Source organism: Hyperolius riggenbachi, chromosome 4 (assembly GCF_040937935.1).
Source record: "Hyperolius riggenbachi isolate aHypRig1 chromosome 4, aHypRig1.pri, whole genome shotgun sequence".
NCBI lineage: Eukaryota > Metazoa > Chordata > Amphibia > Anura > Hyperoliidae > Hyperolius > Hyperolius riggenbachi.
Genome location: NC_090649.1, coordinates 480,652,587 through 480,667,892, shown reverse-complemented (window position 1 = coordinate 480,667,892; position 15,306 = coordinate 480,652,587). Strand labels below are relative to the sequence as shown.

Here is a 15,306-nt window from a genome sequence, read left to right as displayed (position 1 = left end):
ATAAACATTCGCCCTCTAGGGGCTGCATATTACGTAAAGCCTCGAGAAACATTGGTGTGTCTCGTAGGTATGATTTTTGTGACACCACATAATGCCTAAGTATTTTATCAAGGTATTTTGCAATAGGGGCAAAAATTGAATCCACCCCGGCCACAATTGGTCTGCCGGGGGGATTCTCCAGTCTCTTGTGAATTTTAGGACAAATGTACATCACTGGTGTGATAGGGTTGGTCTGTATGAGATAATTTGCCAATTTGTCATCAATTATTTGTTGCGACAGAGCCTGAGTGATCACTTCCGATATTTTACCTTGTATGTCTCTCAGAGGGTCCTTTGATAGAGCTCGATATGTATTATTATCCGCCAGTTGTCTAAGTATTTCTCCACGGTACATCTCAGTGTCCATTACTACGATGACTCCGCCCTTGTCGGCTGGCTTGATTGTTATCATTGGATTTTCTGCCAATTCCCTGATTGCCAAGTTTTCTGCATGTGAGATGTTGTTCTTGATCTTATGATCCCATGTATTGCCTCTCATGAGGACATCTACATCACCCTGCGGGAGGCAGTATGGATAAAAAGACTAGATACAATGGAACCTCGTGGCCTTAATCGAGAACTAGATCTGACCCCTTTTATTTAGTTATGTAGTGCTGTTTGTGCACATTGTTAATTTTCCCTTTTTCTCCCCCCCCCCCCCCCTTTTTAATGTTGAACCATTTAGGTTACTCAATATATTGTTCTTGCTGGTGTCGCCTGTTGGCGATAAAGTTTCCCCTGACTTTGGCTAGTTCTGGGTGAGGGGTGTTCACACGCATGTATGCGCGGTTTTTGCGCGTTCAGGCAGGTGGACGCTGCCTCTCTTTATATTGGATTTATACTTATACTTAATATGTGTGGTAATATTCCTCCATGATCACCTCCCTGTCCCCTGCAGTTCTCCTGTGCTTATTTTTATGGATGTTTATCTTTGACTGATCGGCTGCATGCGTTGCAAACCTTTGTTTACATCCTGATGCCTGGGGGGGTGGCCATATGCCAGCTCCCTCGTCATTGGTGGCCGGCCTGTGTGGGCGGATGCGACGCGTACACGCGTCCTCCGCACGCGTCATGTCGTACAGTTCCCCGTCAGGTCCGCAGTGGGCGGACCGACGGCAGTACGCATGCCCAGGCGGCCGTTTGTACGCATGCGTCCGACCAGTATATTTGAAAAGGAGAGGAGGTGGTAACCTTCATGTGGCGACCAATAGGTAGATAGCAAGCGCAGTTCCCCATCAGGTCCGGCTAGAGCACGGACTGCTGTGATTGGGAGAGAGCTGTTGAGCAGCGCTATTGGCTAATACTCTACCATGTTTAGGATAAATAGTGAGTGAGAGTTGTAGTTAGATATATTCATCATACAGCTTAGCTTGAGAAAGGAGGTGACACTCTGAAACGTTGCAATTATGGCTGTTATGATTATGGAAGAATAAAGAGCATTTATACTGGATGGTGCCGGCTGATCCCTTCTTTGCATTACGTGGACCCAGGAGTGCTGCCAGGTCCAAGCCACGGCACATCACCTGTTACTTTGATTGAGTGGTGCTTCACTACCCGTTTGAATTTTGAAATAAAAGTAAAGAATAATGTTTAAAAACGATTAAACACTTCCTAGTAACCTATGATATTGTAAAGCACCATATTGTGCCCCTCCCTTCTCTCCCCCCCCCCCCCCCTCAAAAAATAGAAATCCATAAACATTTTTTTTTTACTATACTTATTAAACCATTCTAACCCCCATAGTTACCAAACACAAACACTTGAAAACAAGGGCTTGTAATTATTGACAGGGTACAAAAAAACAACAAGTGAAAATGGCTCTTGGCAGTAAGGGTAAAATACTGTGTGGGGTGAAGTGGTTAAACGAAATCTGTAGTGAAAAAAGTGCCCAATTTGGGTACTTACTGATGTAAAATATTATTGTGGAATCTTGTAGAGGCAAACCCAGGATTTTCAAGGATTTTCAAGGGGGGGGCGGGTTCCTGAAAGATCCCCCTAAGCCACCCACAATGCAGTATAATAATATGGTAGGACATCATGCTGGGTACACATAATGCATTTCCCGTCCGATTGACAGGATCTGACAATTATTTCCTATTCCTAAATGTCTGATTTGCTCCCGATTGACAATGGGATTGATCAGGAGCAGTTTGGATACAGATAATAATGAGGACAGCTGACATTGGTAATGATGGGGAAAGTGAAGCATTCACCCAGCAGGGCACAGGGCTGTGCTCATACCTGACTCTGTTAAGTTCCCCAAAAGCTGCTCCATGCTCTGTACACACGCTGCTAATCCATGCTCTGTACACACAGTGCTGCTCCATGCTCGGTACACACGGTGCTGCTCCATGCTCTGTACACACACTACTGCTTCATGCTCTGTATACACACTGCTACTCCATGCTGTGTACACACACTGCTGTTTCATGCTCTGTACACACGCTGCTGCTCCATGCTCTGTACACAGGCTGCAGCTCCATGCTTTGTACACACACTGCTGCTCCATGCTCTTTACACACGCTGCGGCTCCATGCTCTGTACACACACTGCGGCTCCATGCTCTGTACACACACTGCTGCTCCATGCTTTGTACACACGCTGCTGCTCCATGCTCTGTACACACACTGCTGCTTCATGCTCTGTACACGCTGCTGCTCCATGCTCTGTATACATGCTGCTGCTTCATGCTCTGCGCACGCACTGCTGCTCCATGCTCTGTACACACACTGCTACTCTATGCTCTGTATACATGCTGCTGCTCCATGCTCTGTACACACACTGCTGCTCCATGTTCTGTGCACAGGCTGCTGCTCCATGCTCTGTACACACACTGCTGCTCCATGCTCTGTGCACACACTGCTGCTCAAATCTCTGTACACATGCAGCTGCTCCATACTTTGTACACATGCAGCTGCTCCATGCTCTGTACACAGGCTGCTGCTCCATGCTCTGTACACACGCTGCTGCTCCATGCTCTGTATACATGCTGCTGCTTCATGCTCTGCACACGCACTGCTGCTCCATGCTCTGTACACCCACTGCTACTCTATGCTCTGTCTACATTCTGCTGTTCCATGCTCTGTGCACAGGCTGCTGCTCCATGCTCTGTACACACACTGCTGCTCCATGCTCTGTGCACACACTGCTGCTCAATGCTCTGTACACACGCTGCTGCTCAATGCTCTGTACACACACTGCTGCTCCATGCTCTGTGTACACGCTGCTGCTCCATGCTCTGTACACACACTGCTGCTCCATGCTCTGTGCACACACTGCAGCTTCATGCTCTGTACACACGCTGCTGCTCCATGCTCTGTACACACGCTGCTGCTCCATGCTCTGTACACACGCTGCTGCTCCATGCTGTGTACACACGCTGCTGCTCCATGCTGTGTACACACGCCGCTGCTCCATCCAAAGCTAACTGTAGCAGGGAAAGAAAAGGGGAAGAAGCCTGTCCCCAGACAGGAGGAGTACAATTTGGCCAGAGGTCAAAAGGTGAACTGACCGAAGGAAGAGCGTATGCTTGAAGGAAAAAGTGAGTCTTGAGGGCTCGTTTTAGAAATCAAAGGTTAGAGAGTGATGGGTACGCCGTGGATGAGCATTCCAATGGAGGGGTGAAGCACGTGCAAAATCTTGTATATGTGAATGTGAGGAGGTGGTTCTAGAGGAAGACAAAAGAAGGTCATGTGCAGGTCTGAGATTGCGACTGGGTTTGTGTCTGACAATTAGTGAGGATATGTACCGGGGAGAGAGATTGTGGAGAGCTTTGTAGGTTAGGGTTAGGAGTTTGAGCTGGATCCTCCGGGTAATTGGCAGCCAGTGAAGAGTTTGGCAGAGAGGAGCAGCAGAGGAAGATCGAGAAGAAAGATGAATGATACAAGAAGTCGAGTTCAGTACAGATCGGAGAGGTGCCAGTCTGTTAGTTGGTAGTCCACAAAGTAGTAGTTACAATAGTCCAGACAAGATACTATAAGAGCATGTATTAACATTTTAGTTGTGTCTCGAGGGAGAAAAGGTGTTTTTGAGTTGGAGATGACAGGAGCTGATTAGGGAGTGAATGTGAGGAATAAAAGAGAGAGAGAGGAGTGAAATATTACCCCTAGGCACCATAATGATAACCATAACCCTGAAGTTAATCATTGTTTGGTTGTGTTTTTTATGATGTGAATATTTTGCAAGGAATATTCTTCACCTGGGCTTTTTTTCCTCTCTGTTGATAGGTTGAGGGACACCACAGAGGGCTGAAGAGATTCTCCACCAGGCAGCTTACGAAGGAAACTCTGTATGTGTCACCTGACCTCTCCCTGATCTCTGTCTGCTTCCGCATTGCAGATCTAAATGTAACCCAGCTTCTTGTGTCCTCTAGATTTCTCCAGAAGGTGCATGCAGACCAAGAGATCGCTGTGCTTCCGGATAAGAGCCCATTCCAGTCCTTGGGTGACGCTGTCCGCAGGCTCCTCCCATTCCACGTCTTTCAGGGATCGATGCCCGCTGAGGAGGAAATACAGAAAGGTGAAGCAACGTTATATAGCACAATGGCGTCAATTCACTAAGATCATGCTGGAGATGATAAGGCAAGAGATAACTTGCCACCACACAGTGAGAGATTTATCTTATCTATTCATTCCTTAAGTTACCTCCACTGTAGTTAAGTTACCTCCTCTGCAGTTAAAGAGAAACTCCGGCCAAGAATTGAACTTTATCCCAATCAGTAGCTGATACCCCCTTTTACATGAGAAATCTATTCCTTTTCACAAATGGATCATCAGGGGGCTCTGTATGGCTGATATTGTGGTGAAACCCCTCCCACAAGAAATTCTGAGGACCATGGTACTCCTGGCAGTTTCCTGTCTATGTACCTTGTTGCATTGTGGGAAATAGCTGTTTACAGCTGTTTCCAACTGCCAAAAAAACAAGCAGCAGCTACATCACCTGCCAACAGTAAAAATGTCACCATGTGATAAATATCAGAATGTAAATCAGGGATTTAAAAGATTTTACAATGGGCAAACAATGACTAAATCATTTATACATAATTATGCTAAAAATGAAGCACTTTTTTTTATTACATTGGCCTCAATTCACTAAGCTTATCTCCTGTCTTTAATAACACTTCTAGATTCTGGTGATGAGGCATGTAGTATTCAGGAAACATTTTATCTCAGGCAAATCTAAAGTTAACTCTTCTGTCTTTAAGTTAACTCTTCAATCCTTAAAATAACTCTAGAATTCTAAAGTTAAAGTGTGAAAATAACTACAGAGGAGGTAACTTAAAGAGAACCAGAGGTGGGTTTGAAGAATGTTATCTGCATACAGAGGCTGGATCTGCCTATACAGCCCAGCCTCTGTTGCTATCCCAAACCCCCCTAAGGTCCCCCTGCACTCTGCAATCCCTCATAAATCACAGCCACGCTGCTGACAAACAGCTTGTCAGAGCTGGCTATGTTTATCTCTATAGTGTCAGTCTGCTGCTCTCCCCGCCTCCTGCAGAACTCCAGTCCCCGCCTGCATCCCTTCCCTCCCTGCTGATTGGAGGGAAGGGACGGGGGCAGGGACCGGAGCTATGCAGGAGGCGGGGGAGCAGCTGAGACTGACACTACAGATGTAAACACAGCCTCACAGCATGGCTGTGATTTATGAGGGATTGCAGAGTGCAGGGGGACCTTAGTGGGGTTTGGGATAGCAACAGAGGCTGGGCTGTATAGGCACATCCAGCCTCTGTATGCAGATAACATTCTTTAAACACACCTTGGGTTCTCTTTAAGGAATGAAGAGATAAGATAACTCTCTCACTGTGCCATGGCAAGTTTACTCTTGCCTTATTATTTCCAGCATGATCTTAGTGAATTGAGGCCATTATTTTCACTGGAGTTCCTCTTTAAGTTACCTCCTCTATAGTTATTTTCACATGCAGTTAATTAACAGCCTGTCTGTCTTTAACTTTAGAATTCTGGAGTTATTTTAAGGATTGAAGCGTTAACTTAAAGGGATACTGTAGGGGGGTCGGGGGAAAATGAGTTACACTTACCCGGGGCTTCTAATGGTCCCCCGCAGACATCCTGTGCCCGCCCAGCCACTCCCCAATGCTCCGGCCCCGCCTCCAGTTCACTTCTGGAATTTCAGACTTTAAAGTCGGAAAACCACTGCGCCTGCGTTGCCGTGTCCTCGCTCCCGCTGATGTCACCAGGAGTGTACTGCACAGGCACAGACCATACTGGGCTTGTGCAGTACACTCCTGGTGACATCAGCGGGAGCAAGGACACGGCAACGCAGGCACAGTGGTTTTCCGACTTTAAAGTCTGAAATTCCAGAAGTGAAATGGAGGCGGGGCCAGAGCATTGGGGAGTGGCTGCGTGGGCACAGGATGTCTGCGGGGGACCATTAGAAGCCCCGGGTAAGTTTAATTCATTTTCCCCCGACCCCCCTACAGTATCCCTTTAAAGACAGAAGAGTTAAGTTTAGGTTTGCCTGAGGTAAAATGTTTCCTAAATACTACATGCCTTATCACCATGGTGATAATGCTAGAAACGTTATTAAAGACAGGAAATAAGCTTAGGGAATTGAGGCCAATGTCTCACCGTCACCGCCCATTCAGAGCTACACACTGGACCGATGATACAAAAAGATGACCAAAAAAAGCAACTGGTTGAGAAGTGGCTTGCAGGAGCTAACTTTGATCACAATGTTACTGATGTTGAATTGCTGTAATAATAGGAAGCCCCCCCCCCTCTTACTTTCTACATATGCTGCTGTATGTTTGGATAGGGATACATTGCTCATTGGCCACCAGACCGACCACCAGAAAGATCCCAATCTAAACAAATTTTATCAGAGAGGGCTCTACTGCCTGCCCACACACTGCATACCGATTTACAATAGATTTCATGCATGTTGTAGCATCAATTCTTGTCTGATTTGATATAAATGTATCAAATTGGAAGGTCAATTGGCCTGCAAACTTGAGTAATATATGAGCACCCTTAATCTGTAATATATTAGGGCTCTAGTAGCAGACTTGGCTTTATAACCCCAAGTCTGGACCAAGTGGCTATTGGCTGGCAATTTTTGGAACTGACCAATATGCGCCGGTCCAAGTCCAATAAGACTGGTTGAAGCTGTTTGTTGAGAGCGGAACGGAGGGGTATACAGATATGGAGGAAAGTGGAGGGGTGACAGATATGAGGGAAGGGGACACAGGGAGATGACACAAGGGAAGTAGAGGCGGACAGAGATGAACGGACTCCACCTTTCTGGTAGGACGGAATCCCTCAGCCAATTCATGAATTGGTTGGACTTCAGGTTTTGGAGCCGCAGATATATCTCACTTCAGTCTGTTTACAAAATCCAATTTTCCAAAGTGTAGTTTATCTTGCCCTGAAAGCTGCCATTGCATTTTATTATTTGTCTATTATAACTGCTTTTTATTATATATTAAAATCTTCTAATGAGCTATCCTGAACACTGTGTGTGCCTGAAGCAGAGACAGTTTCTCAGACTGTTTGTTTACATTCCAGTGTTGATACATTTGTGTTTAACTAGTAAAAAAGATACTGTTATCTGCAGTTTGGACACGGATTTGAAGCTGAATAGCAGGAGAAAGTGCTTTTTTTAACCATTTCAGTGATATTCTGCTAGAATGTTTTTCTGAGATAGTAGCTTTCAAGCTAGGAGGAAACTTTTAGAGCAAAGTAGAAATGCTGACTTTCAGACCACTTTAAATTGTCAATATGGTTACCGTATATACTCGCAAGCAAGCCGAATTTTTGACCCACAAAAAGTGGGTCAAACGTTGGGGGGTCGGCTTGCTTGCGAGTGATGTGCCTGAGGGTCGTCCCCCGCCCTCTCCCACCCGCTCCCCCCGCCGCCGCTGCTATTACCTTAGCTCCGCGGCTTCCTATTCCCCTGTCCTGCTATTCATTCACAGCAGCTCGCCCCACGGTGGCTGCTGCGTGATGACGGAGGAAGTGCAGAGAGAGGTTCCCATAGTAACCAGGAAGCCGCTCTCTGCCACTTTCTCCGTCATCACGCAGCAGCCACCGTGGGGCGAGCTGCTGTGAATGAAGAGCAGGACAAGGGAATAGGAAGCCGCGGAGCTAAGGTAATAGCAGCGGCCGCGGGGGGAGCGGGTGGGAGAGGGCGGGGGGGGGGGGGGGTGCTAAACTCTCTAACCTGGGCACTTTACAAGCTATCCTGGGCACGATACTAGCTATCCTGGGCACGATACAAGCTATCCTGGGCACTATACTAGCTATCCTGGGCACTATACTAGCTATCCTGGGCACTATACCTGCTATCCTGGGCACTATACTAGCTATCCTGGTCACTATACCAGCTATCCTGGGCACTATACTAGCTATCCTGGGCACTATACCTGCTATCCTGGTCACTATACTAGCTATCCTGGGCACGATACAAGCTATCCTGGGCACTATACTAGCTATCCTGGGCACTATACTAGCTATCCTGGGCACTATACCTGCTATCCTGGGCACTATACTAGCTATCCTGGTCACTATACCAGCTATCCTGGGCACTATACTAGCTATCCTGGGCACTATACCTGCTATCCTGGGCACTATACTAGCTATCCTGGGCACTATACCTGCTATCCTGGGCACTATACTAGCTATCCTGGTCACTATACCAGCTATCCTGGGCACTATACTAGCTATCCTGGGCACTATACCTGCTATCCTGGGCACTATACTAGCTATCCTGGGCACTATACCTGCTATCCTGGTCACTATACTAGCTATCCTGGGCACTATACCAGCTATCCTGGGCACTATACCAGCTATCCTGGGCACTATACCAGCTATCCTGGGCACTATACCTGCTATCCTGGTCACTATACTAGCTATCCTGGGCACTATACTAGCTATCCTGGGCACTATACTAGCTATCCTGGGCACTATACTAGCTATCCTGGGCACTATACCTGCTATCCTGGTCACTATACTAGCTATCCTGGGCACTATACCAGCTATCCTGGGCACTATACCAGCTATCCTGGGCACTATACTAGCTATCCTGGGCACTATACTAGCTATCCTGGGCACGATACTAGCTATACTGAGGCACTACCTTCCCATACTGGGCACTATACTAGCTATACTGGGACACACTGGGGGGGATCATGCGGCCAGCATTCCTACCCCCGGCTTATATGAGGGTCAATCATTTTTTCCTGGTTTTTCAGGCAAAAGTTGGGGGGTCGGCTAATATGCGGGTCGGCTTGCTTGCGAGTATATACGGTAATTGACGTAATTGATAGAACTCAATTTCCTTAGCTCTACCCTCAGATTCCCAAGTTGCTCATGTGTGTAACTGTCTTCCAGTAATGTTTGAGGCAAGGAATGTGTATTAGACAAAAGCAGGGATAATTGCGGTTCACATTAACTTAAAGAATACCTGAAGTGAGAGGGATGTGAAGGCTGCAATATTCATTTCCTTTTCAACTATACCAGTTGCCTGGCAACCCTGCTGAGCTATTTTGCTGCAGTAGTGTCTGAATCACACCAGAGACAAGCATGCAGCTAGTCTTCTCAGCTCAAAAGTATGCAGAGGATCAGCAGGACTGCCAGGAAACTGGTATTGCTTAAAAGGAAATAAAACATGGCATCTTCCATACACCTCTCACCTTACTTGCCCCTTAACTGGTGGGGTGGGAGGAGCACTCCATGATGGCCACTCCCTGGCACTGAAACCACATCCCAGAGGGAGGAGCCTAGTAGAGAAATATATTGTAACATGACACTTTTTGTTCAGGAATGGTTTGCAAAGATCTAAATGTGACTTTATGGATAGTGCTGACTGTAAATAGACAGTTATGCGGTCAGTCTACATGTGTGCAAGTTTAGCTTAGTTTATTTGAAAGGTTGCCTAACAAGAGAACGTTATTTTTATCAGGTATTAATTGGAAAGCATTGTGTTTCTCATTCCAGTGGACAATGAGTTTGAGGCTATGGCCACACATCTTTTAAAGAAGACCCAGGCAATGCTAAACAAATACCGTCTGCTGCTTCTGGAAGATGCAAAAGTATGTAACTGTATTGTAGCTATAAGTATTACTCCATTACGCCTTTAACCACTTACTCTCCCCCAGGCCGAGTAACTACGTCCCTGCAAAATGCCACAACTCTGTGCAGGGGTGTAGCTACTATGTCCCTCCTCGCTGCGCGTTCCCGCTCGCCCCGCGCTCGTTACCGCTGTAGATCGTTAGCTGCTAGATCAATAAACTCCGTTCCCATTCATTGATCTAAGTAGTCCCCGTGTCAATGGCCGCAGCCGTCTATGAGATGGCACCGCCATTCACAAAGATTGTCCACGCATCATTTCCTCTTTGCATATTAATACTACACATACGGACGACTGCTGCAAGGACATCTTGTGGCCAAATTGTAAAATTACATCTACTTTTTTTTTTTTCAATAATGGTCCAATGTTTACATTATTTTTACATTGTAAATTAACCCCTGACCTCTCACTCCCCAATAGTTACCCCCCCCCCCCAAAAAAAAAAATATATGAAAATATTTTTTTTACAAATACAAAAATACATAAATAGTTACCTTAGGGACTGAACTTTTTTTTAATAACTATGTCAAGAGGGTATATTACTATTACTTTATAAGTTATGAGCTTTTAATTAGAGATGGACCCAAAACTGAAAAAATGCACCTTTATTTCCATATAAAATATTGGCGCCATACATTGGTAATGTACTAGGGAAAAAAATGTTAAATGTTGTAATAACCGGGACAAATGGGCAAATAAAATGTGGGGGTTTTAACTACGTTAGCATGTAGTATTTTAAGGGCTTGTTTCCACTGTTGCGACGCGATTTCGGCCGCATTCCGACGCTTGTAAAAACGCATGCGGATGCGTTTCCACATGCGTTTTTACCCGCGATTTCGCCTGCGATTTCGCATGGCAGGGTGCCATGCGAAATTAACCATGACACTGCCAGGGCTAAATAAAATTGAAAAAGGTGCGAAATCGCACGCGAAATCGCGGGTAAAAACGCATGTAACAAACGCATGCGTTTTTACTATTAAATACATTAGCGGCGATTCGCACGGATTCCCGACGCAGGCGAAATCGTTGGCTCTTTTGTGCGTTTTTTTCACGCTGAAAAAAACGCACCTCAACAACGCTACAGTGGAAACAGGCCCATCCACTTGTATTACATGTGCGGATCTGCATGCGTTGGACGCATGCAGATTCGCGATAGTGGAAACGAGCCCTAAAACTATAATGGCCGGAAACTGAGACATTTTTTTTTCTTATTTTTCCTGTTAAAACACTTTTAGAATAAAATAATTATTTGCAAAAAGTACCCCCCCCCCCCCCCCCCCAAAGAAAGCCTAATTGGTGGTGAAGAAAAAAACCAAGATATAGATTGTTTCGTTGTGATAAGTAGTAATAAAGTTATAGGCGAATGAATGAATGGAGCCCTGACAGGTGAAAATTGCTCTGGTTTTTTTATGGGGAAAAACCCTTGGAGGTGAATAATATAAATAATACTTGTTCTGTAGTAGTAAACCTCAAACTTTTGCTTACCAGTGTGATAGGAAGCTTAAAGAGACTCTGAAGCGAGACTAAATCTCGCTTCAGCTCTCATGTGCCCCTGCTAAAACGCCGCTATCCCGCGGCTAAACGGGGGTCCCTTCACCCCCAACCCACCCCCCGCAAAAGTTGGTCGCAAAGTTGGTCGTGAACTTTGCTTCCTGGAGGCAAGGGCTAACGGCCGCAGCCCTGCCTCCAGTCGCGTCTATCAGACGCGCGTCGCCGCCTCTCCCCCGCCCCACTCAGTGAAGGAAGACTGAGAGGGGCGGGGGAGAGGCGGAGATACGCGCTGACAGACGCGTGTGGGGCAGGGCTGCGGCGGTTAGCCCTGCCCCAATGCGGAAGCGCTCCCCCGCATTACGGAGGGGATTTGGGGGGACAGGGACCCCCGTTAAGCCACGCTATAGCGGCGTTTTAGCAGGGGCACACGTGCCCCTGCTATATATGAGGTCTGAAGCGAGATTTATTCTCGCTTCAGACTCTCTTTAAGGCTGGTTTCACACTGCTAACCGTTAGCATAGCGGTGCGATGCCATGATCGCATCTCACCACCAAAAATAGCCTTTGGGATTTCCGCGTCAATGCATGGTAATACCCGTCTGGCTGAACCAGGAAGTGAGGATCTCCAGCGCTCACTTCCTGTGGCGAAAAAACAAATTGCGCGGAAGTGTATTGCTAAAATACGCTTCTGCGCGAATGTAAAAAAATAACTCTCATTGGAGTGACCTTTCATGAGACGTAACTTTTTTTCTCTAACTCAGCGGATCACGCCTTCCGCGGAGATGGTGATGCTGGACAGAATATTCAACCAGGAGGAGAGGTCCAGCCTGACACGTGACAAACGCACGGCGGTCATCGATCCAGGTGAGACTCACTCAGTAAAGTGCAATTGGTGAATAGCAGTCACTGAGCTTGTAAAACAACAGCACAAAAACACCTTTTTTGTTATTAATCGCATCAAAATTTTATAGTATTAATAATCCTTATATTTGTATGGCGCTTTTCTCCTCTCGGACTCAAAGCGCTCAAGAGCTGCAGCCACTGGGACACGCTCAAGAAGCCACCCTGCAGTGTTAGGGAGTCTTGCCTAAGGATTCCTTACTGAATAGCTACTGACCCTAGCCAGGATTCAAACCCTGTCAAAGGCGGTGCCCTTAAAGAGGAACTTCAGCCTAAACAAACATACTGTCATTAAGTTACATTAGTTATGTTAATTAAAATAGATAGGTAATATAATCTCTTTCCCACCCTGTTCTAAAAGAACAGGCAAATGTTTGATTTCATGATGGCAGCCATCTTTTTGGTTGAAAGGAGGTGACAGGGAGCATGAGACACAGTTCCAACTGTCCTGTGTGCTGACCACCCCTCCCAGTTGCTAGGCAACGTGAACAACAACATAGGAAATCCCATCATGCTCTGCACAGCATCAGGGAAAAAAAGCCCGGGCAGTTTTCTTTGATGGGTGGAGCTTAGCTAAAAATACAGCTAAAAATGAGGCTTTGGTAAGAAAAACAAAGTTCTGATGCTGTGAAACTGTTAAAGAAACACCAAGCCTTTTCAGTGCTGCTGAGTAGATTTTTAGTCCGGAGGTTCACTTTAACCAGTACACTATCCAGCCATGGAATGTATGATCTGAGGGCGATTTGGCACCAAACTAATGGGATTCCTTTACAAATGACAGTAAGGCCTGGTTCACACAAAAATATGCACATTTCCGGTTCGGTGCTGTACTGGCCTGTCCTATCAGTTTTGCATCGTTTTACATGACTGGACCAGAAATGTACATCTATTATGTGTGATACAAAACTGATTCAGAACTGACAGGACCGGTGTGGAAATTGTACAGATTTATGTGTGAACACAGCCACAGAAACACATGCAAAACTGATGCCAACTGCATACCTCCCACCTTGTGGTGATGAAAAAGAGAGACACTTTAAGACACTCCCCCACCACACCTCTAATTACACCCCTGCCACACCCCCAGCCAGGCATACCACTAAAAATTCATAAGCAAAAGATCGAATTTAAGAATTCAAATCACACTGGTCATTTATATCATCACTATTTTTTTTTCCCATATTAACATTTGAAATTAAGAAAGATATCAATTTAATAGATGGGAATAAAGTTTTGGAGCCAATTAAACACATTTTCTAGTAGAAAAATACAAATATTTACATAAATCTGTACATCAGTCCTGAAAGAGGGACAAATGAGGAAGAAAGAGGGAAAGGAGGATTGGGTTCCCAAAGAGGGACAGTTCCTGTAAAAGAGGGACAGTTGGGAGCTATGGCCAACTGTCAAAAACCGACTTGACAGGACTGGACACCTCTTTATGTGTGAACCCGACCTCAGTGAAATTGAACCTACCGTGCTCAGTTATTTTTTAAATCTACACTCAACACAAATGACTTACAAACAAATTCAACTTACAAGCAAACCCATGAAATGTAACCTTTTTGGAAAAAAGGGAACTGCCCAGTGGCGTAGCTAGAAACCTCTGGGCCCCGATGCGGAATCTGGATGTGCCCCCCCACCAACAGCCCCCCCCTCCCCCGGCAACACCCGACACACACACATATCCGAATCCCTATAGCCAGCTACAGGTCCCCCCAGTATAGGTAGCCAGGCATAGGTAAGCCGGTATAGTTGCCCCCGGTATAGGTTAGCCAGGTAGGTGTCTCCAGCATAGGTAGCCAGTATAGTTGCCCCCAGTATAGGTTAGATAGGCAGGCGCCGCCAGCATAGGTTAGATAGGTAGGTGCCCCCAGTATAAGTTAGTTAGGTAGGTGCCTCCACTATAGGTAGCTAGTATAGTTGCCACCTGTATAGGCTAGCTAGGTGCCCCCAATACAGGTTAGATAAGTAAGTGCCCCCAGTATAGGTTAGATAGGTAGGTGCCCCCCAGTATAGGTTATATTAGGTAGCTGCCCCCCAGTATAAGTTAGATGAGGTAGGTGCCCCCCAGTATAAGGTTAGATGAGGTAGGTGCCCCCCAGTATAAGGTTAGATGAGGTAGGTGCCCCCCAGTATAGGTTAGATTAGGTAGCTGCCCCCCCAGTATAGGTTAGATTAGGTAGCTGCCCCCCAGTATAGGTTAGATAGGTAGGTGACCCCCAGTATAGGTTAGATTAGGTAGGTGCCCCCCAGTATAGGTTAGATTAGGTAGGTACCCCCCAGTATAGGTTAGATTAGGTAGCTGCCCCCAGTATAGGTTAGATTAGGTAGCTGCCCCCCAGGATAGATTAGGTAGCTGCCCCCAGGATAGATTAGGTAGCTGCCCCCCACGATAGATCAGGTAGCTGCCACCCCCAGGATAGATTAGGTAGCTGCCCCCCCCCAGGATAGATTAGGTAGCTGCCCCCCCAGGATAGAATAGGTAGCTGCCCCCCCAGGATAGATTAGGTAGCTGCCCCCCCAGGATAGATTAGGTAGGTAGCTGCCCCCCCAGGATAGATTAGGTAGGTAGCTGCCACCCCAGGATAGATTAGGTAGGTAGCTGCCCCCCCCAGAATAGATTAGGTAGGTAGCTGCTCCCCCAGAATAGATTAGGTAGGTAGCTGCCCCCCCCAGGATAGATTAGGTAGGTAGCTGCCCCCCCCCCAGGATAGATTAGGTAGGTAGCTGCCCCCCCAGGATAGATTAGGTAGGTAGCTGCCCCCCCAGAATAGATTAGGTAGGTAGCTGCCCC

General features: G+C 46.5%; 1 protein-coding gene and 1 long non-coding RNA gene across 4 annotated transcripts in view; one reads left to right on the top strand and one right to left on the bottom strand.

The window, feature by feature from the left end:
• The window catches only part of BICRAL (BICRA like chromatin remodeling complex associated protein), a 79,663-nt gene that overhangs the window by 60,531 nt on the left and 3,826 nt on the right, over positions 1-15,306 (top strand). For all 3 annotated transcript variants that reach the window (XM_068232970.1, XM_068232969.1, XM_068232968.1), the window contains 4 exons: positions 4,266-4,327; positions 4,412-4,557; positions 9,990-10,084; positions 12,374-12,476. In XM_068232970.1, the coding sequence (XP_068089071.1) occupies positions 4,266-4,327; positions 4,412-4,557; positions 9,990-10,084; positions 12,374-12,476 (406 nt within the window). The remainder of the gene's footprint in view (positions 1-4,265; positions 4,328-4,411; positions 4,558-9,989; positions 10,085-12,373; positions 12,477-15,306) is intronic.
• LOC137504489 (uncharacterized) lies at positions 4,178-13,882 on the bottom strand. Its single transcript, XR_011019491.1, has 2 exons — positions 13,794-13,882; positions 4,178-4,536 (listed from the first exon to the last, which is right to left on the bottom strand). It is a non-coding gene; the product is annotated as an uncharacterized lncRNA (long non-coding RNA).